The sequence below is a fragment of the Cyphomyrmex costatus genome, unplaced genomic scaffold (genome assembly GCF_001594065.2).
Source record: "Cyphomyrmex costatus isolate MS0001 unplaced genomic scaffold, Ccosl1.0 scaffold104, whole genome shotgun sequence".
NCBI classification, from domain to species: domain Eukaryota; kingdom Metazoa; phylum Arthropoda; class Insecta; order Hymenoptera; family Formicidae; genus Cyphomyrmex; species Cyphomyrmex costatus.
Genome location: NW_017274997.1, coordinates 50,062 through 73,796, shown reverse-complemented (window position 1 = coordinate 73,796; position 23,735 = coordinate 50,062). Strand labels below are relative to the sequence as shown.

At 32.7% G+C, this 23,735-nt stretch overlaps 3 protein-coding genes across 6 annotated transcripts; 1 reads left to right on the top strand and 2 right to left on the bottom strand.

Moving 5' to 3' along the window:
* Positions 1–832: 832 nt before the first annotated feature.
* On the bottom strand, positions 833–3,225 carry Gas41 (YEATS domain-containing protein 4 Gas41). Of its 4 annotated transcripts, none has more exons than XM_018539900.1 (5): positions 3,071–3,225; positions 1,846–2,182; positions 1,435–1,716; positions 1,166–1,346; positions 833–1,063 (listed from the first exon to the last, which is right to left on the bottom strand). In XM_018539900.1, exons 2-5 carry the CDS (start codon positions 1,891–1,893, stop codon positions 891–893), a joined length of 684 nt encoding a protein of 227 aa, XP_018395402.1. In that variant the 5' UTR covers positions 1,894–2,182; positions 3,071–3,225; the 3' UTR covers positions 833–890. The 4 variants fall into 4 exon arrangements, with proteins under 4 accessions (XP_018395402.1, XP_018395393.1, XP_018395408.1 ...); XM_018539891.1 differs by lacking the exon at positions 3,071–3,225 and adding an exon at positions 2,821–2,896; XM_018539906.1 differs by lacking the exon at positions 3,071–3,225 and adding an exon at positions 2,867–2,879.
* LOC108773932 (solute carrier family 25 member 35) lies at positions 2,914–8,652 on the top strand. The gene is made up of 5 exons (XM_018539915.1): positions 2,914–2,964; positions 4,954–5,335; positions 7,212–7,430; positions 7,737–7,851; positions 8,355–8,652. Exons 1-5 carry the CDS (start codon positions 2,939–2,941, stop codon positions 8,555–8,557), a joined length of 945 nt encoding a protein of 314 aa, XP_018395417.1. The 5' UTR covers positions 2,914–2,938; the 3' UTR covers positions 8,558–8,652.
* A 267-nt stretch (positions 8,653–8,919) lies between these two features.
* Positions 8,920–22,265, bottom strand: LOC108773906 (solute carrier family 2, facilitated glucose transporter member 1). Its single transcript, XM_018539884.1, has 8 exons — positions 22,236–22,265; positions 14,820–14,890; positions 11,296–11,427; positions 10,945–11,218; positions 10,234–10,527; positions 9,694–10,100; positions 9,305–9,576; positions 8,920–9,223 (listed from the first exon to the last, which is right to left on the bottom strand). The coding sequence occupies exons 1-8, from the start codon at positions 22,261–22,263 to the stop codon at positions 9,124–9,126; spliced, it is 1,578 nt and encodes a 525-aa protein (XP_018395386.1). The 5' UTR covers positions 22,264–22,265; the 3' UTR covers positions 8,920–9,123.
* Between the last annotated feature and the right edge of the window lie 1,470 nt (positions 22,266–23,735).

Here is a 23,735-nt window from a genome sequence, read left to right as displayed (position 1 = left end):
CGTATATATTTTGTCCATTATTGAATAAATGATATTTTTCAATTTAATTCAATAATAAGAGTTATTATTTATTGCGTATCAAGATCAACGCTGCACTCTCATTCGCCCTTGAGGAATGTATTATTTTTAATCTAGTGACTTTAGTCGAACGAGTCAACGAGGCGCAACAATAGATTCCATTCTTTTCATATGCAGATCTTTGTTTCATTTTTATCTTTTTCATTAGAATTTTAATTTCCCTGACTCAAAAGAACCTATTTCTAAATAGATCTCATTCTTCCTATATACTGACCTTTACGCTGTTTCATCTTGTTTAGTATTGTTCCAATTTCTTCTTTCAAGAATTCTTGATATTCAAAAAGTATGTTCCATGCTTTTGATTATTGTTTTAATATTGGGCTTTTATAAGTTGAGAAATTATGTTATATTATAATATGTTATATATTAAATGAAATTATCAATTTAGGAATGGTCTATTAAAATCAGTGCTGTTGAACATAATGAGAAGTCTTGACATTGTTCCATTTGCAAATTTTTCAGAATTTTCTTTTGCATATACAAATATCTTACATAAGCAGTCTTCTTGACTAGAGAAGCTAGATAATAAAAAACTTTCAAATTATTAACAAGTTTCATTGTGAGTACAACTATAATAATAAAAACTATTCATGTTAAAAAACAAAGTAATTTTATTATTTTAACCGTAATGTTGAATATACACAATGAAATGAAATTTTTTATTACTTATAAATTAATTAAAATAAAACTTATAGTTATGTGATTACAAAATTATACACTTTATTACATAGGAAAAGATTTTATATTTGTTGCAACTCCTATAAACGCCATCTATATTTGTTGAATATCATTATTTCTATTTAAAAATAACATTATGTGACTGATAAACTTCCACCGGCTTTAGAAATCTTTGCAATTTCCTCCTTAAATTTTGCAATTGTCTCTTTTGCCAAGGTCAATTTCTCTTTTAAATCTATCACTTCGAGTCTAATCTTGCTGCGTGCTTCCATAATGTCCTTCATTGCAGATTCCTTCAATGCTTCAACTGCAATATATATATATATATATATATATATAATTATAAATTTATTAAATTATTCCATTAAATTAATCCAAGCTAAAATACAAGCATAAATTGAACACGAACAGTCTGTATTATGTCGCCAAGCTCCGAGCGTCATTGGTCTACTAGAATTCAGTAGATGTTGCATCAAAGCTGTTGGATCCTGAAAAACTATCTCTTCATAAAATTCGGATACTAGACTTTTCTTCCCCAGTTGTATCTCAGGCGTCGACTGAAACAATTTCAGTATATGATATACTGTTACCTGAAATTAATCACATATCTTTTTACAGCCAATAAAATAATGATTAGATTCAGAAAAATTCAGTCTTGCAGTAAATTTGTTTACTTACAGGACGTTCGTTCGGATCATGAAAATAGATTTTAATGACTATCTCAAATTCTCCCCAGCCGGTTTCTGTCAATTCATACGGTGGTTTCGTTACAATCCGATTAGGATTATTGTAACTCTCATGTAGCTTAAAATGTACCTTCTTCACGTAGGTGGACATATCCTCATTGTTATAGGGCTTAACATATACAGTCCACTGATGCGTGTGTCCATCTTCCTCCCTCTTTTTGCCAAAGTATCGTGCTACATTTCCGTAAACTATAGGCTTAACTATGGTAACACCCTGTCAGAAGTAAATCACTTAAAGTGATATATATATATATATATCAATTTTTATTATACAAAACTTGTGGCGGTAACCTTCATTACAGTTTGTGCTATTACCATTGACACAGTTAATATTTTTGGTTACCTTTATTCTACCACCAGAATCTGGACCAAACTCGTTTGTGGATGCCATTGTCTTTACAATAAACTTGAAATCACAGTAAAGGTGCAATAGAGGGTAATAGTCTCAAAAATCGATTAAATTATACTCATTCGACGCGTTCTTCCATAAAACGAAAGAATCTGGCAGAAATAAGCGTCGCTCTGCCCCGCAATCCGAGTAAGCATCAAAGTTGACGACTATTGAGGTTAGGAAATCTGTCACAGCCCTACAATTGCCATGGTCTTCTTCTTCTTCTTCTTTAATTAATGGCTCCCGCCTCCAAATAATGAAATAGGAGGTCGATAAGGCCAGATCACGTCTTAAATATAAACCGTACAAATATGAAAACAAACGGGTGATGCCCGCGAAAATAGAGTAGCTCGAACGTACACCGGTCGTATCATGGCATCGTAAGCGTCGTGAGACTTCTAACTGACACATCGGATTGGCTGTTGCAACAAATTTGTGACCTGCGACGTCTACAATACGACCAATGTAGAATGGGCTTAAGCATCGTGAACTTTAAATTGACACATCGGATTGGCTGTTGCCAACAAATTTGTGACCCTGCGATGCTTACGATACGACTAATGTAGAATGGGCTTTAAGCCCATTCTACAATTGCGTAAGAATTGACCAATCACAGTCGAATATTCTTCTTATATTTGACAGTGATTGGTTAATTCTTGCAACTACATCCAGTTACAACTACACTTATGCAATTGTAAAATGGGCTTAAGACGCACGCTATCACTCTACGCTTTATGTAGGATTCACACTGCGTATATACAACTAAACGGTATGATATCCAATAAGAGAGCTTGTTTTCTTGATATATAGCTACCAAATTTTGTTACCTGATGATGGTTGCTTGTCGTATATATATCTAGAAAACAAGCTCTCCTATTGTATATCGTACCGTCATACGTCGAATGTCGTACGCAGTGTGAATCCTACATTACGTTCGCGCTGCATCCGATATAAACTAGCCAAAACTAGTTACAGTTGCTCCCCGGTGAGACAACTAGAAAAAAATTGCTTGTTGTTTTTCATTTCCCTTCCGAAAGACAAAGAGATGAGCACCGCGGTCACTGAGAAAACGTAAGCATTGTGCGCGGGTTTTCATTTGCATTACATCGCCGTGCATCGGCGGTCGCGTGTCGGTTCGTACTGATACGTAGTTATGGGCACGTCCGTCTCACAGTACCCTCGTGATCCTCGATCATCGACTATTGATTTAATTCAATCGTACTTTGTGTGCCGCCTGTACCTGACCGACGGCGCGTGAGTCACGAGTGTTATGTAACAATTTATACCGCGGCCAGTCACTCCGACGTGGATACTGAATTACTGATGGATACGCGACCGTGATGTTTATATATTGATTAAGAGTCATTTATATATTGCAATTATAGCCAAGTAGGTATGTAAATACATACGTTCCTTTAAGCCTATTCTACAATGACCCTAAGCCATAAAAATTGACCAATCGTAATCGATTATTCTCCTCATATTCGATTACGATTGGTCAATTTTTATGGCTTACAGCATTGTAGAATAGGCTTTAGACTGATTCCACCTTAACCCCGGATCTACAATAGAGTTTTAATCCTTAAGCCATAAGAAATGGACGAATCATAATCGATTATTCTCCTCGAATTCGACTGTAATTGGTTAATTTCTTATGGCTTAAAACATCTATTGTAGATCCGGGGTTAAAAGCCAATCGATGATCCGATCTCAAGTTCTGATTTGAAATGAACAAATAAATTCTTTAAATATTTCAAACTTTATTTTTGATAAATTTGCAATTTAAAGACTGACGAGTGCAATGCATTTTTTTTCTTCATCAATAATATTTTAGGTGTAGTAAAAAGAAATCCATTATTTTTCCAATAGATTTTATGTAAAAATAATGGATTTCTTTTTACTACAATATATCATTTCAAAAGACGATGGAATTAATGAAAATTAATTATATGAAAAGGAGCGCCATAAGTCAAGGTTATCTACGTACATAGTCTCGTGTTTATCTTTAATAACTTTCAGGAACGACACGAATGCTCTAGTGTGGCGATCAAAAGGAATTCTTATAGTTCAGTTGTAAATATTGTTAATATTTTTCCAAATTATTCAATTTATCCAAATTAAATTTTTTTTTTAAGTATTGTGTGTATATATACAAAATTATTCTATTTATTCTTAATAGACAAATATTTCGGAAAAATATGCCATTTTTTTACTATTATATATTGCATGTGATGTGATTATTTACTTATATAAGTCAAAACAATTGATATAATAAATATTAAAATCTTTTTAAGACCGTACAAATGATAAATAACAAACAAGAAGAAGGGAGCCAATAACGGTCAAAACTGGATCACAAAATGCTTATTATAATTATGTGTGAATTTTATATACTGCGTATGTAGTCCCCTCATAAATCGCGACGCTGATAATTTTTCAGCATTGACGCATACATACTTTTACTACCGCAGTAATATCACGAATTTAATTGATTAACAACATTATTTAATTGATGCTCCTAGCATCATGAATCTTAATAGTGTTTTGAATGACATATTAAAATCTGAAGATGATAAATTAAAATTCCGTATTTAAAATTCTGTAAATAATTAAATCTTTAATTCTTATATATTTCAAAGAATATTACGTAATTTTGGCGTTTCGTCTACTACTATAGACTCATCAGTAAGGCAATTATTGTAGTGGAAACCTATACCTTAAGGCTTAAGACGCCTGTGTAAGTTATTAAATCGAGATTCTATATATGAAGAGATACGCCTATTTCCACACTTGCGAGAATTTTGCAAATATCTACATACCTACGCAGTATATAAAATTCACACATAATTATAACAAGCATTGTGATCCATCTTTGACCGTTATTGGTTCCCTTCTTCTTGTTAATTGATATAATGTTTGTAAAATAATGAAATAAAATTAAAATAAAAAATCGTAAATCAGCAGAAGAAATGAAATAAAATTTATTTTCAATGCGCTTGACAATTGTCGTGTATTTGCGATTTTCGGTTATCTCCAACTTCTCGATATCTATTTCGTCAGGTCGGGCGTAGAGTTCGCAATTGGTGCCTTGGCGGCGACGGGCGCCGGCTTCTTCACGAATCCTGTGGACGTGGTAAAGGTGCGGCTGCAACTGCAGGGTGAGCTGGAGGCTCGAGGCTCATATCAGAAGATATACAAGAACACCGTGCACGCCGCGTATCTCATTGCTAAACATGAAGGTGTGTTGGCTCTACAGGCGGGAATTGTGCCCGCGCTTGCCTTCCAGGTGGTGCTCAACGGTATCCGTTTGGGTGCATACAAGTCCGCCCAAAGATACGAACTGATCGTTGACAAGCAAGGCAATACCGATGTTCTAAGGACCACCCTGGTGTCCGGCACGGCCGGTTGCGTCGGCGCCGTTCTCGGCAGTCCATTCTATTTGGTAATTGTTTACTCTCGCTCTTTCTCCAACAGGAATCTTCCCTCAAGTACAAATCACCCAGAATGGGAAAATGAATCGTTATTGATGGAAAAATGATCATTACTTTTTGTAATTATTTTGGAATTATAGTAATTTTGATGGTACAATGATTTCTGTGTTTTACTTGAAAAGTCTCTTTGTTGAAACTATTTATAATATTGTACTTGAAAAAAATTTACTGTTCTTTCTAATTGATATAAAATTATGTACATTAATATTATAAAATCATACATATATATATGGGGCATTCCATGCCAAGTGGGCCACCCAATTTTTGGGCTTTCTCGTCGCACCGCTCTTTTCGCTTGTCGTTAGTGGGCATGAAAGGCAATTTTGAAAATAAAGTGCAGACGTATTCTTATAGAAAATGGAACGCTCTTTCACGTAAGAATATTCTTTTTTTGATCAGACCGGTTTACGATGATGTTTTTCAGTTTTGAACTTTTCAAAATGGCGGCGCGCATAAAAGGCCGCTCTCAATTTTCTGTTAATATAGCTCAAAATGTAGCTCCAGGTCTCTACTTTGTTACTCTAAAAGGACTTAATGGCACACGCATTCATTTAGGAGTAAGAGCTAGGAAAGTGAGGCAATGTCGCTCCGTCCCCCTGCCGCACCACTCATTTTCCTCACTTTCCTAGCTCTTACTCCCAAACGAATGCGTGTGCCATTAAGTCCTTTTAGAGTAACAAAGTAGAGACCTGGAGCTACATTTTGAGCTATATTAAAAGAAAATTGAGAGCGGCCTTTTAGGCGCGCCGCCATTTTGAAAAGTTCAAAACTGAAAAACATCATCGTAAACCGGTCTGATCAAAAAAAGAATATTCTTACGTGAAAGAGCGTTCAATTTTCTATAAGAATACGTCTGCACTTTATTTTCAAAATTGCCTTTCATGCCCACTAACGACAAGCGAAAAGAGCGCTGCAACGAGAAAGCCCAAAAATTGACGGTTCTACAGTTCGGTAACCAGTTGGCCTACAGGTATATTATTTGGGATAGAGTCTTTATTCATCAAACTGTTCAAGTTCACGCAATATGAACGAAATCCATGGAACTTCGCAAAATGGGTGGCCCACTTGGCGTGGAATGCCCCATATATATAGATATATATGTATATATATAAGCAAGAGTTATTTTTGCTTCAACGTTGAATAACTCGGTGAAAAAAAATCGTACGGAGCTTCGTAAAAAAGACAATTAAAGGTAAAGATTCACTCTTTCGAATAATGTAAATCGCATTTGCGTACAATTTTTAGTCAGCCCCGTGGAACTTCGCAAATTTCGTAAAAAATTTTGAGATCTGATATATCTTCACTTATGTTTGTGTAACTTCAAAAAATCTCAGTGAGACCACATTTTCAAGTAGCGATCTGAAAAGTAGAGGTTTCAAGCTGTAAAATGCTTTTTTAAACATCTCGATACGATGATTTTTGACGAAATTATTCTATCTTAAAGTTTGCATATTTTTGCATAGTGAAACAGATATTGTGTTAATTTTGTTGCGTTTTATTCTGCTTCTGTTACAACTTTAACTTTTTTTGTTTGAGACAAAATTCGAAAAGAATACTCTACATCCAATTGTTTGATGATTACAAAGTCTTATTTTAAATAAAATTAATACTAGAAACAGATTAACAATAAAAAAAAATAAAAGATAAAATAAAAAACTATGGTTGCTCGCAAGTAAACAGCTAGTGTCTTTGGGCTGAAAATTGATTTAATAAAATACAAGAGATATAAATATCTTTGCCTAGAAATATAAGCAATAAGAACGTCGGAATTACTCTTCGTACGCGGATTACAGCTATATAATCGGGAATTATACAATTATTTCGTAGGTCAAGACACAATTGCAGGCGCAATCTGCGAAATCCATAGCTGTGGGCTACCAGCACAATCACTCGGGATCATGGAACGCCTTCAAGTCTTTATGGATGGAGGGCGGTATCGCAGCTTTATTTCGTGGATGGAACGCCAACATGCCGCGCCTATTTGTCGGCTCGGCGACGCAGTTGACTACTTTCGGATTAGCATCGGATTGGTTGCGTTCGCTAAATGTAAGTAATAACCACTTGATCTCTCCATGCTTTCTAAAACTTTCCTTTTTATTGTGAGACCCCGAGTTTCCTCTACCGATAATTTTGGCGAATGGCTAAAGGAAACGGAATGCCGATGATGCATGCCACAATTTTAAAAAACAATACAAAAAATATCCCAACAGTTTCGATTTCTTAAATCAAAGTATACACACGTCTAAAAGCACTGATCGGTAATCGGATAGACCTCAGTGCGAGAGATTCAAAGATTACTCGAAATTCCTACGATACGACACAACGCGACGGAGTATTCTTTATTTCTCTCAGATATTTCCAGATCAGCCAATATTACTAACCTTCTTGGCCTCCGTGATCGGAGGTAGTTGCGTAGCCATCACCATGCAGCCATTTGATGTCTTAGCAACGCGATTGTATAATCAACGTGAGTATATCACACGAAACCCTGCATGGCAAAACCTACTATGTTAAACGCGCGATTTACCGAAGGCCACAATTGTGTGTCGCTGAACTTACAATGATGAACATTTGCACAAAATTGGAGTTTCATGTACTTAAACGTACATTGATTATCGCGTTCGTTCAGCTCGAAATATATCTCAAGATAAAACGTTTAATATTTGGTATATACGAACTATAAATATAATGAAATATATACACGACTATAAATACAACTCTAATACGCATGACTATAAATACAATTTGCATAAAGGATTCGTCGTAAAATATTATCTCAAATGAGAATAATGTTAAACATTCGATTAGAGAAAATATTCGGACATTAGAAGACTCGGTGTATCGCTCTAAACGCCAGATCTTTTAATAGCGCAAATTTCATAAAATAAGCAAATTTTATGCGTTTATTACTATGTTTGAAAATCACCAACTACTAAAAGTGTTTAAACGTACGCATATATACACACATAGAAACAGACGCGGCCGGCAAAGGTACTCTGTACAAAGGACTCGGAGACGCACTCGTCAAAATATTCCGCACAGAAGGTCTGATGGGCCTGTATAAAGGAACGTTTCCAACATGGATGAGGATAGCGCCGCATACGGTTTTGTGCTTAGTGTTTTACGAGAAACTAGATCAACTGTATAGTAATTTTAGAACACAAAACGATTGATGTTAGTTTTAAATTTGTATATAAATTATACATGTATTTCATATGTATTTATACCTTCTAGGTATATGCAAAGCGAGATTTTTATAAACTTTTCCAAGGACGTTGACTATTAAATATGTATTATAAATCTATTTGAATAAATTGATGTTACATATTGGCAGTGATCGCTCGAGAGTGAATAGAAATTTTTTAATTATGGACGTACGTCAAAATATTGTATAAATGTAAAAATCTTAGCCGCGTGTACTCTAATCATCTTTGCGTGTACATTATTTTACACTATTTTGAATATTTACGATATTTAAATATTAATATAATTGATAGAATATGTACAAATAGTCAATAGTGTATAAAATTCGCTTATATAATGATCCTGAATTTTGCTCGAATAGATTAATCTTGCGGCAGGAAGTCTTTTTTTATATTAATGTGCTATTATATGAACCAGATAGGAGCACAACATGCGAATTGTCATTCGCGTATAAGCAACGTGTGGCGGTGATGATTTGTTAATTTCATTTAAAAAATCGTATAAAAAGTACTTATTCAAGTTGCAAGTATTCAGTCTACGCAACGAATATTGCATTCGGTTTTGATTTGAAGCCTTGAGTCATAACTGCTGCTATTTCGGTCGTGCTTCGACCTCGCGTTTCAGGCAAGTAGATCCTATAACAATTTCACATTACATTGCGAATCATTTATTTGTGCATGACCATGGAATAACAATAATAAAATTATATTACGTACTGATTGATTATCACCAAGATCTGTATGCATCCAGCAAAGATCAGAAAGACGTACGGGCCGATCGCAGCCTGTAACGAGGGGAACATCATCCCGACGAGGAAGTTCCCTCCCCAATTAAACATGCTGCCTAATGACATAGCAGAAGGCCTAGGACCTACATCGAACAATTCGGAACCGATGAAATACGGTATAGGACCGAGACCGATACCGTAAGATATAACGTACACCAGTACCAAAATGGTGGAAAGCCATGACATGAATGAGGCTTTGTGCTGTAAAAAGACATATACTCAGTTTTGCGAAGATTTATACCACTTCACTAAGAATCAACATGTAAAAATATGTAAAGATATGCTATTAAAATTATTACAATTATTTATAATACTTACAATTAATGCAATAGAGAGTTTTAGAAAGAGAAGGCATCCTATGCATAAGTAACAGCTCAGGAATAATACTTTTCTTCTGCTAAATAGTGACATTACCAGCACGGAAATCACCGCCATCCCCATATTTGCAACACCAGTAGCTAGAGTCGCATATTGAGCACCGGCAATTCCCAGGCCAGCACTGAGGAATATCGTATTTGAGTAATAAAAAACCGCATTAATGCCACTAAGTTGCTGACCAAATTGCAGAAGGCACACTAAGAATAAGGCTAATCTCACAGTGGGCTCTTTCAACACCCGCTTAATGCTCCACGTTTCACTTGCCGATCTTGTCGCTAATTCTTGTTGCAAGCTAGCAATCTCGTTTTGCAGGAGCATTATGTCCATGTTGCGCAAGCGACTGAGCTCTAAAAGCAATCCGAATTTAAGATATTAAAGTAATAAGGGCAAATGAGCTAAAATAAAAACTCTAAAGAGATTACGGTTTATATTATGTATATTATATACTCATATGATCATTTGTAAAATAGTTGCACACACCTTTAAGAGCCTTTCCCTGTTCTCCTCTGATTATGTACAAATACTTCGGACTTTCTGGTAAAGTCAGTACAGTTAATAATAATGCAACGAGGCATAGCGGTGAGAAAGATGCTAGCATTATATGCCAGGACTCCGGGCTGCCCAGGACAGTTTCGAGCCCAGCAATTTGACCCATCAGCACGCCGCAGGTGATACCCAATTGACACAAAACTCCGACGGCACCTCTCAATTTTAAAGGTGCTATTTCCGTCATGTACATCGGAACTAAAGCAGTAGCTAAACCACCGGAAAGTCCTACGAATATATTTAGAAGTATTACATTACATATATTATCAATATTATGAAAATTTTGAAATCAAATTTAAGAAATGAAAGCCTTCAACTCAAAGGTACAAAAACCAATCTGCTTTATTCTTTTAGTGGAAATAAATTATTAAGTGAATATAATGTTGTGCCAAATATTCTGCGTCTTTTGATATAAGAAACGAAAAGTACCAAAGTGATCTTCACATATATTTCAATGGTTTTCCTAAAATATCTTGCATAATATACTTGACAACAAAATTTATTTTAGTAAGATAAGTTTTAAAACAGGAAATTGATTAGCTTTTGCATAAAGTTGTTCATGCAATTATGTCTATCGCTACGTGTTCTTGTATTAATTAAATGCCTAATTGGAATTGATTAAATCTTAACAATTCTTTGACTCACCGACAACCACTCGGCCGAGTAGAAAAAGCTCGACTGAGTTCATAGTTTGTACAAACATGAACAGAATGGCTCCTACAATCCCGCAAACATTTCCAATGCTCAGCGCGCCTTTCCGTCCGAACCTGTCGCTCAACCAACTAGCGATTAAAGATCCAGATACACCTCCGATAAGAAAGACCGATACTATGGCAGACCAGAGTAATTGGAGCTCGTGGCTGGACAATTGTACGTTATATCTTTCCCTGATACTATCATTGCAGAATGATTGCATAAGCTGTAAGCCAAACATATGACAATATAGTTTTAGATAACACTATGCTCGATGAAATTGCATATTGGTCTACTACGAACATGAGCAGGATTATTCATGACGCCTAAGTTATATCCTGCTGGTAATGTTGATCCCAGGCAGCAAGTGGCACCGCCCAATACCAGTAAAGGAGTCCATCCACCAGAATCAACATCATGTGCATTGTTACACTCCTATAAAAGAAATTATGCAGATTAGAAATTATGTCATACTGTGAGAAAACTTTCTCTCCTTTTAAGTGAAAGGTGAACTGTTTATTACGCAAAATAAACATTTATTTTGCATAACAGAAACGATCAACTCAGAAAATTTCTTTGTTAATTCTTACGATATATATATATATATATATATTTATGATCTACCATTATTCTCTAATCAGCAGTATAGTCACATAACAAATGCAAGTAATGCGTTTAATGTAAATACAAGTTGTAACATAATCTATAAATGCCATTTGCAGCATCTGTTGGTACGAGTCTTATTAACATGGCGATGTTTTCTGATAATTTCATATCATGTCATCAATTATACAATAGAATTCTTTAAATAAAGAATTATTTAACATTTATTTAATTGATTTAAGAATGATTTAATTATGATATCGCGGTAATTACGGCTGCAAATTATAGTAATGTAATGTTAATCCTAATAGTGAATATTTTCAATTGTTCTTTTTTTTACTTTACTAATGCAAAAAAAAAGAGAGAAAAAACACAAGTTCCAATTTTTATAAAACTAATTGAGTAGCAGACATTGATGTGTTTAAAATCTAATGTACGGGCTTCACCAATCTCTTAAAAATAAAATTTACGATATGTAAAATCAGAAGACCATACCGCTTATGTAATTAAGCATCGTGTAAAAAGTATGAAGTATATTCTGCACCCTCGTAGACCAATCAGTGATAACATGGAAAAGCCAGGACGGAATGATGGAATAAAATTCAACAAAACCACACACCATGGGCATACCTGCAAACTAGTCAGATTGCCAACCATGCATTATTATGAATTTGTTATAGAGCACGAATATACCTCTTTGACCGTTTGTCTTAAGGGTATACACACACGCACGCACAACACATACACACACATCTTCTGTCCACTGATGCAAATCAAATTATGGGCTACAATACTTATTTATATTGGTGGTGTTTACATATCAAAATATATATTTTGACTCTAATGATAATTCTATAAATATAGACAGATATATCTTCAGCTCAAAATATCATTAAGAAACATGCATCATTATAAATAATGAGTATTGCATTAGCAAAGCGAGCGTCTATTAGCGATACTTAATAAATAAGCTGATATTATTTCATTAGTTATTTTAAGTAGTCATTTTAACGATAAAGTTAAATTAATTTTAATCTCAGCACTTTCTTTGAAAATTTTGCTTATCATGTCAAATACTGTACTTTGTCATATAATTTTTCAAATACAGAAAGATACACAAAAAACATATCTGAATCATTTAGGAATCGTATAGATAACGGCTCATATCGTGTTCTTTAATTAATTAAATCGTAATAGATCAAAGTGGCAAGAAAATCTAAATTTTTTTTAACCAAAAAAATACATATTATATAAAGTACTATTATACATAATTTCCAAATGTTATACCTACATATAATTGAAAGAAAAGGCACCAGATTATAATATTAAATTAAAAATGAGTGAAAAATATCTAGAGAAAAACCAGAGAATCATATTCTTTAACGATAGTACATTGCGGGTGTTTAAAAACGAAAAATAAATTAGGACTATCCCTATTATATTTATGTGCCTTTAAGCCAAGTTACTTATTATAAAATTAATTATTAAATGTTGTAGCTTTAATTTTATCTGCTTATCTCTTCTATATTTTTTGAATCTAAAGAATATTAATACTCTTTATAATGTTTTTGATAAAAATAAAAAACACGTTTTTGTCCCTATTAGTGAATCCTCCAAGCAATGATGTGTCCCCAATTTGTGTGCCTATCCACATTTGATGCATTTTAATATGTGTTATAGTTACTAAAACAGATAAATGTAAGCTAATTGTTTAAGTTAATATTACATAAATCATTATTTTAATTGTAGAGGACACACTGATAGGACAAGCTTAAAACCTTATGATACATATCACTCTGGATTCGCATAAATTCTTTAAAAAAATAAAATATTATCTTTGGTATCATATACATTAATTAATATATGTATATATAATATTAATATTATATACTTGATAAAAAATGTTTTTTTTCTTATTTATTTGTGCTAGTTTTCTTTATGTTTATTTAAATACAAAAGCACTGTAACAGGGACACAGTTACCCTACTACGAAAGAAATGAAAAATGCATGATGTGATAATTGAGATATAAGTACATCGCTTTAATTGAATTTAAAAAAATTAGAATTGAATAAAATAATCGCCAATGTATATGCAAATTAAATAATTGTATTGATAATTTCTTTTTTCTGATCTGATAAAATTGCTGCATTGATATTACCTGATATTTAATCTGATGGCAAAATTTTTGCAAAATACACATACTCTCTTTTCACATAAAAGTGCTATAAATAGACACACGTTTGCAATAATTATTAGATATACCACTGATAATAGCGTTTGCTTGCGAAAATCAAATCTGTACCACTCACAAAAAATACACAAGCAGCAATATGAGATTGTCATTATTAATAATTACTTTGATAAATATATGCGTGGAATAATATATTAAATCTTTACGATCGAGATAGATTTATTATCAACTTTACTTAAATACTACTTTAAGTATTCGAATTAGTATGAAATTATAAGTATAATAAACAAGCGATTTTAAAATCTATAAATTTTCTCATAAAAATTTTTTTATTTTTGTTGAAAAAGTGATAATTTACATCAAGCTATTTATCGATAATTGATATATTTAGATTCAGTTAGATGGCACTATCAAAACGGTAGTCTGTTGAAAGGTTTGAACATCGTTGTTGCTCATCCCCTTTTCCTAGCGGACTATAGTACCGAGTGGATGAGAGCTATGTACAATTGTAAGGCCTTGCAATAGCGATGTAAAACCGATACAGATAATAAGTTTATTATAAGTTATATTTAAGTAATTGTATTGTTTGTTTTGACAGTCTGAATTTTATTTATACTGATACATGTTTTTGCGTTAATTAATTCTTAATATTTAATAATTTTGTACACAGATCAAAATACTAAACTCAATTAAATTGTTTCAACACAAATAATCTTTCTCTTGCTTTTCTCTTTGCTTTTTTAGCAAAAGCCGATTAATATAAGATTGTATCTAGTGCAATCTAACTCAAAATGTTAAGTAATATGTAAAATTCTTCAATAATTTTCGCTAATTACTTAAATCAGCTACCAGATCGTTGCTTATTTGCGAGAGATAATTTAAATCGCAAAGAGTTAAATAATGAATGTTAATTATAGTAGAAAAATAAAAAGTCCATTCAAGTAAAGACCAAGAAGTGATACTAACTGTGTCATTATACACAGAAAGTTCAAACGACATCACAGACGGAAAACAAGGGCTGCGAAACTTACGGACTTTCGTGGTTCTCCGGCCAATGATTTCACTCTTGACACATCCAGGCACAGCGCGGACACGTCAGTCTCTGCAAGCACATAAGGAAAAGATTGTTTATATCCCTTCGAGCGTTGTTCCATTATTTGAAAAATGCGGAGCGTGCAAGAATTACATGATTAAATTAACAACGACGACGATGAAGATTCTTTCACGAAGATCGATGAAAGAACGCGACGCATTGATGGACTGTGGTGCTGCATGATTTACAATTTTTCTCCCTCTTCTTCGTTCTCCTCGTTTAGGACACGTTTGCCTAAACGTGGAAGACATTTTTGATCGCAAATCGAATAAGAGGAGAATAAGATTTATTACTTACCTATCGTCATGCCGCGCAATACGCGTCACAGAAATCACCAGGGATCACAGTGGATCGCTGGTGACGCGAATACCACTGGCGAGTGGCGATGACCAGACCGCAGTCAGCACTCAGCAGATGGCAGCCAGAAATGATCAACGATGCCACTTTACTGTCCAACTTCATCGTCAAATCAGGATTCAGAGCGGCGCGCGCGTTATTCAAATTTCAAACCTCCGTTTGATAGGGGTAGTCCTTTTTAAATCTTAAGATTCTATTAGGTAAAATTTGGGCATAATTGAGGAGCTGGATTCTATAAGGGGATACGCGTGAATTTCGCGGAATAAGTTAGAGTATTTAATTTTGCTATTTTTAAAAAACAAATAAATTCCCAATAATCCAGGGCAAGTGAGAGTTCAAACGTGTGGTTGTTGGTACGTAGGTATAAAGTGAAGCGGAGTTGTTAGAAAATCCTTTATTCAACAATATTCTTCCATCGACGTTTAGGACGTTTCGACTTCAATTTGAGTCATCTTCAGCAATCATTTAACAATCTCTTCATTGTATATTGTGTAAGTAAGTCACAACAAATTAGCAGACTGATGTAAATTCTGCATAAATTATAATAATAATTAATACGTTAAACAGGGCGAATAAGAGTCAAATTACAATTTTAAAATCTAAATCTGATAATTTATTCTAATATTATATAATATATTGCGAAGAATATATCACGTAATTTTTTGGCGTTTCGTCCCGGCTTCCACTACTGGACTCATCAGTAAGGCATTGTAGTGGAAGCCTACCTTATACGCATTGCTAAGTTATTAAATCGAGATTCTATACAATAAAGAGATATACGCGTGTCTTTTAGCACTTACGAGAATTTGCGAATATCGATAGACCTCTGATGACGAGTCGACGTAGTAATATTCTTCGCAATATTTCTCCAAAGTAAGAAATAACGTTCTATTAATAGATATATATAGTCCCCCCCAAATTGCGCGCCGAACAATTGTCGGACTTGCAACGCAACTCTAATAATCTGATTTTTAAATGTCCCCTCTCCCTAATTATTGCGCGCCGAAAGGATTTCGGTCTTGCAACGCAACTCTAATCATCTGAAATATCCCCCCTCCTAAATATTTGCGCGCCGAAGGATTTCGGTCTTGAAACGCAACTATAAATGCTAAATCTAGAAACTGTTAAACGGGACGAAACGCCAAAAAATTACATAATATTAGAATAAATTATCAGATTTAGATTTTAAAATTGTAATTTGACTCTTATTCGCCCTGTTTAACTTATTAATTATTGTTATATAAATAATTAATTAATTATATAACATACCTTACAAACATACAAAGAAAAAGTCAATATCAACATAATAATACACGCAATATATAAGTTATGGATCGAAATAAATGTCAATTGAATTGCTATTTTTAACGACTTAGATGTGAATATGTCCATTCGCTCCAAGAGGGAATTAAGTGTCTTAAGGGTTGCAGCGCAAAAATCGAAAATGCTTGGAAATAGTAGCGCATAAATCAGAGAATATTTCTGCATAGTCAGAGTATTTAATTTTGCAATTTTTAACGACTAGGTGTGAATACGTCTGTTCGCTCCAAGAGGGAAGTTCCTTAAGGGTTGCAACGCAAAAATTAAAACTGTGCATGTAATAGCATATAAATAACGCATAAATCCTGTGTTTTCAATTTTCCAATTCGATTGTTTTTAACGGGTGGGGGGGCTGACTTGCTGCCTACTCAGCCCCCCACAAAAAATTTTTTTTTAGCTAAACGGAATGAGCGCAAAAATTTTTATTTGCGGATATGTATAGCGCATAAATAGCGCATTATTATACAATTTTTTAAATTAAGATTTGGTTAAGTGTGAGGGCCATCAGCTAGGCAGATGTAAATTTTTATCGAGAGCTACTGTTGTATTCCCTTTGTCAACGTGTGTAAAAATGACATTAGGTTGCGAAATCATAAACTTTTTGTATCCCATTCTAATTTTAATAATTTATCTTCGATCGAAGAAGTCTGTACCGGAAGGGTAACGATGTTATTAAATATAGGCAAACAATGATTCGTGATATCCATCCTTCTGTTAACGGGAAATTCTTGTTAATACTATATTCTTTATACACTCAAAAATGTTTTTTTTTTATTAGTATTTGGCAACGCGAAATTGTCACCTAATTGTAGAAAACATTGAATATTGTTCAGAATAGGAACCGAAGAAAGATTCACGAACCACTTCTGTCTAATAGAAGCGAAGGCAAAATGTCAGGATTATGAAAAACGTTAGGATATATCACTGTTTTTGTATTGCCGTCCACATTAGTAAGCATTGGAAGAAACGGATGAAGAGTATCACGAATATTGACTTGTGACAAAATATATACGTTTTTGTCTGTGTTATAATTGTTCGAGTTCGCATGTTGTAAGTGTAATTATCGAAAGAAGTGTATCATTGTTCTTAATATCAGATTCGTAATGATTATTAATAACAATAGGTTTGATTTTATTGTGAATTTGTTTATTTTGTTTGTTAACTAACCAATAAATAATGAGATAAATTATTGTTAATTAATTTTTGTACATATGAGTAGGGCTGAATATAATACAGCTGAAACATGTAATGTTAATTGAAGTAAAGTTTATTCTTTGTTAGTAGTAACTATCAGTTCTTTTATTTGAATATTTAAGAAAATGTTTCTATTTATCAGACTCTTACTGGTCCTTTTGAATTACATAATTGTTATTTTGAAATTGGGAATCTTGTACTTATCTTTTATTTTTTTATAAATATTATGTAAATATTATGCTGTAAAAATATTTTAATTAAAGATCGGCACACGATGCTTGTTTTCCTGCTAGATTCCTGCTTGCGTTTTTTGAAAATTATTAGAATTTATAAAACTCTATCAAAATGTGGTTCTATTAAAAAACAAAAATTTCATAAAATAAACATAATCCCACACACAGGTTCTTATTCGTGATAAATTATTATAACTTATAATTTATTCATATAATATTAATAATGACATAAAAATCATATAAACGTTTCAGTCAATAATGTGACCATCTTCAGTATAATTTTGAACTTATATAAAATGAACAAAGAGTGTTTAAATTAGTCAATTATTTGCTTACATTAATAACAATGCGATAAGATCGCATTTAAACTCTCTTTGTTCATTTTATATAAGTTTAAAATTATACTGAAGATGGTATCACATTATTGACCGAAACGTTTATATGATTTTTATGTCATTATTAATATGAATAAATTATAAGTTATAATAATTTATCACGAATAAGAACCTGTGTGTGGGATTATGCTTATTTTATGAAATTTTTGATTATTAGAATTGTACCACATAGAATTAACGCAAATTTTCTAGCTAAAACGTAAGCAATTCAACAGAAAAACACACTTCTCACATTATTCTCTTAGGAGAGATCGTTCCTCGTTTCACTTAAACTTTTCCACTTTTTCACTTTTTTCACTTTTGCATTATTTTTGCTTTTCAGTCACAAACAAGAGTTATTTAGATTTATTAAACTGACAGGCAAAAACGGCAATTCTAACACTGATTTCCTCTAAATTTTAGCTTTCCGAATATATAAATAACTGTCATAGGTATATATAATAAATAGAACATTTAATTGGCCCTGATAGAGAGAACAGAAAAAGGAAGAAGTGAGACAGAAGTTTAGATGGTATATATGTTGTATAAATGCTAGTTAAATATCCGGTTTTATAACACTAATTTTCAGACCAATGTCAGATTTAACTTAGCGTTTATATGACATTTTACATCAGTATATTTATAATAACTATGAATGTTATTCTAAACAGTCGTTCCATAACGCAGTCAATCACTTTATTTTAGTTTAACATTTGGTAAAGAATTCTTCAGACTTACAACACAAACTCTAATAAACTACTGCAGTACTATCACTATCTACTATCTGAAATAATTTCGGCGCACATTTGAGAATCTACATACGTAGTATACATTCACGCGAAATTATATTAGGAGCATTCAAGATTCAGTTTGACCGTTAGGGCATGTTTTTATCGGTATTTAGTTTAAAAAACTCTCACGGTCCTGTAATATTTGATAAAATAAATTTGTGTCACTTACTGAAAAGTGCTTTAAATTATCAATACTATTTTATTAAAATAAATATTTTTAATTTTTTTTATGTTTAATAAATGGAAAAAATTAATTCTACTTATATATTATATAATATAAAGAGACAAGGGCAATAAGCCAATAAATTCGTTAAAATCTTTTTAAATTAATCTGATATATTGCGAAGAATATCACGTAATTATGGCGTTTCGTTCCAGTTTCCACTACTGAACTCATCAGTAAGGCATTGTAGTGGAAGCCTACCTTATACGCCTGAGAGAGTTATTCAATCTATAGAGATTCTATATAAAGAGATATACGCGTATCTCAGCACTTGCGAGAATTTGCGAATATCGATAGACCTCTGATGGCGGGTCGACGTAGTAATATTCTTCGCAATATTTATACAAAGTAATATATGTATAATCCCCCCCTTTTTTTTCTCCCCCAAATTGTAAATGTAGTTAATTACACACTCGTTAAAGAAAAAGAAAGCAAAGGTAAAAAAATGTAATGTATTTAGTTACTAAAACAAATTTCAGCTCGTCGCGAACTTTAATCCTATTTTCAATTCTCGAACGTATTCTCGGTGCGTGAGTTTCGAATCTCGTAAAAAATAATGTAGAATTAGCGCGCGAGCCACTATCATGTTTCCCGATATTAAAGTGCTACTATTAGCAGATAAATTTTTAGTTCCGCTGGGACACGTTTTCAGATGTAAACGTGAATACTTTTTGTTTTGCCTTCTCTGTCTTATACTTTTTATAAATTCTCAAGCGAGAAACGAAGCATGCGCAAGGTCAAATGATATAAAGGGTGCCCTAATCAAAAGCTTTAATCAAAATGTTTAATCAAATTGTATGGCCGAAACGTCTGAAAATTTTTAACGTCGTTGTAATCACACTTCTTTTGGTAACTTCTATGTAATTATATATCTTATTGTAGTGAATTATCATTATACTATTGTTTTGCACACTTCTTATTGCGCTGACTTCTATTTAATCGAATTAAAATTTTCTTTGTTTATTTTAATGTAAGAAATCCATTTTAATTATTATTTTTTTTTATTATTATTATTCGAAAGGTTAAATTTAGTATTTTTCTTGTACTGTATTATCCTTTGCGCCTTCAACGTAAAAAAAATAATCAGAAATTTATGAAAAGTATAAGAAGAAATTACCATCGATAACATCTAAATTTCCTCTAGAAAGAATATACTTTAATATTCTTAAAATTTATCCTTTTTTTCTCCTTTTTGGCAGCATTTTTCATGATTTCTCGCTACTTTTTTTATTATTTTCAAATTCTAATCACATATCTGTTAACGTAAACGCAAAAAGTGCGAAAAAAATTGGAAAGAAGTTTATTTATAATATGCGAAATTAAAAAGAAATGAGTTTAATTTCTTTAAGAAATATTTTGTTTTTCTAGACACCCTATACGTCGCACTTTTACGTTCTTGCACAGCTACGCAAACGTGTATCGTTGGAGGAGTCCAACAAAGCGTGACTATGGAATTCCTGGACATTGATTCATATTTAACACTTAATGCGCGTGTAAATGCGACGTTACGAAATACATGTCAAAGCTTGTATAATTATTCAGTTACGCTATAATTGCATCTTATACATTTTCTAAACTCTTTGAAATAAATCTCCTTTTACACTTTCAGAAACTGAATAAGTGCGTGGTTGTTCCGTTGCAATAAAAGATTGATTGCTAGGAGGCGAGATCTGCCAATTGATCCATATATCGCGTTTCGCACAGGTAAAGATTTGCGTCTTTGTACCTATGTTCAAAGTTTATATTTTCTTTTACTTCTTTGAATAAATTTATTTTTAAAATAAATTTTTGACACATCGGATTTTTTGTTCCGGATTTATTGCTCCATATTGTTAATACATATATTTTGACTAAATCTCTACCTAGCAGCGCTTTTATCTCTCTGCCTTGCAGTTTATAGCTTTGCCTTCCATCGCTTTCTCTTTTATCTCTTTCTATTTACATTTTTCGGCGGATACGAATACTTAGTCTGATGAATGTAACAACTTCCTTTTTAGTAAGAGATCTTTACCAGAAGAAGAAGGAAAAGTAGAAAGAATGTATTTATAAAAGGAGAGAAAATATGATATTAACGGTCAATATAACGGAGTTTGCTCTTTGGATTATGTGTACGATCTGCCATCGTATAAGAAGATACCGAGAACCGAATGCCGTGCTGGCGCTCGAATTTCGCATCGAAAATTCACGAAGCAAAAATAGAACGTCCTCACACAATAAAAAATACATTGCGTACGCTCGTAACCACAAATTGCCGATTGCACTGTGTATTGCATTGATACCGGCGACGCGGATGTGACAAGTGTGATTCCACATGATGCATTATGATGTTCAGAAAATACAACATATGTGATGTCGATCTTTAAACGAGTCCCCAGGTAAAAATAGTAACGGTGCTTGTGCGACAACAAAACGCACGATGTACTTATATCATCACCTATAACTAGCTTAATATGACATGGATCCAAATCGAATTTATCTTTTTTTCTTTTTTCTCTTAAATAAAATTATTCTGCGCGCAGAATTAATTTTTACAGCACAATTGATTATGCAAATTCTTACACACTGCTGTGTTATTTTATTGTCGCGAGCAATAACAACTCGTTCTAAGTAGAAACTGAATAAAATTGGATCACGATTTTAGTAAAAAAAAATATAAAAATGATTAATATTACAAATTTATGTTAAATACATATTAAAATTAATATTAATTTATATCATAAATTTCGATGTCAAACACAGGATATGTAAGTATTGTATCAATTTGTATAACCATCTTAAAATATTTTAGAGAACTCCTAATTCTCCACGAGATTTTGTTTAATTCTGTACTAATTTTTTATTTTACATCTCAATAAGACATACCTTGATTCTCGTCCATTGCGTCTTTCATTGGTCGACACGTAAACGAAGTTCGCGACGTTCAGAGATTTTCAAGTGTACCATATACACAAATTGCACGGTATCAACCGACGCCGACGTGGATTGCAGTCTGACTAATCATCACTACGCAGTCACTTATACTTCTTTCCGCTTCTTTTGATTGTCATGGCCAGCGCGTATACTGGCTGACGATAGCGATCAGACAGCCAATACCGTTGTCTCATTTGATTTTAGACAACTCGCATGTCAAAGCAATGTACACGCGTAGATCTGCGTAGAAGAAGATGCGCGTGAATAGAAACAGAATCGTCCTGAGAAAGCCATTATCTAAGCATTAAGTCTTAAGAAATTGATCAATTAATTATAATCGATTGTTCTTCTTACACATTCGACTGCGATTAGTCAATTTCTTACAGTTTAAGACTTAAAGCTATATGGTTTATCATAGAAAACTATTAGCACACAAAATGAAATGCAAAGTATGTAACGTTGTATTTTACTGTCAAATCACTTTTGAAGAACTCGAGTTTCGTAAAATCGTAGAAAGTATAAAATTAAAATAAAATTCTTATAATATGTATATATATATACAGGGTGTTCATTTGAAAAATTTCCAGCTGATTATCTCGAAAAATATAAAGATACAAAAAAAAGTTAAGACACACGTGTTCCATTTCGAGGGGGAAAAAGAACGGCACTCTCAAGTTTTTATTTAGAGAATTTATTACGACATGACAAAAAACGACTATTTGTTTATAATTTTGCAATTAATTGCATATTAGCCTCTATTTTCACGTGATTACCTGCACACGTGCTAATAGAAAATTTATCTTATCTTGTAAATTCAAAAAGTGTCTAAATTGATGCTATAAAACTTGAGATAACATTTCTAGAAATTATTTAACTTTTTTACTATTCCTTTATCTTTATTATAAAAGATTCAGTACATTTCTGAACGCGATCTTAGAATTCGGATATAAGAAACAGTTGAGTTTTTATTCGGAACTCATTAAGATAATTTAGTAATGGATCTATCAGAGATCTGTTGAGTCTTTATAGAAAATGTTTGCTGTGGAAGATGTAAGTTGTATGGAAATGCAACATCATAATTGGAAATGATTGCAGATATCTTGCAATTTTCTTTAACCCTCGTTTAATATGATATATTTGATACTATTAAAAATTTTTTTAAAGTATATCTACATATTAAATTTGTTTACTATAAGCGAACCATAATTTGATTCATCACGCAAATTCTCTGACAAACTTTAAACGTAAATTTGTTCAATTTTTCTACTTTTTTATTTGTTAACATTTTGATTTTTTTATTATTATCGTTTTAAATTAATTTAAATTAAAATTGATGCAGTGTTTATGTTTCGCTTCATTCTTTTTTCTTTTTTATCATTTACCTCAATTATATTCATGATTTTTGTAGACATTACAAGCATATCAGTTCAATCAGTGTAATCATATTTATAT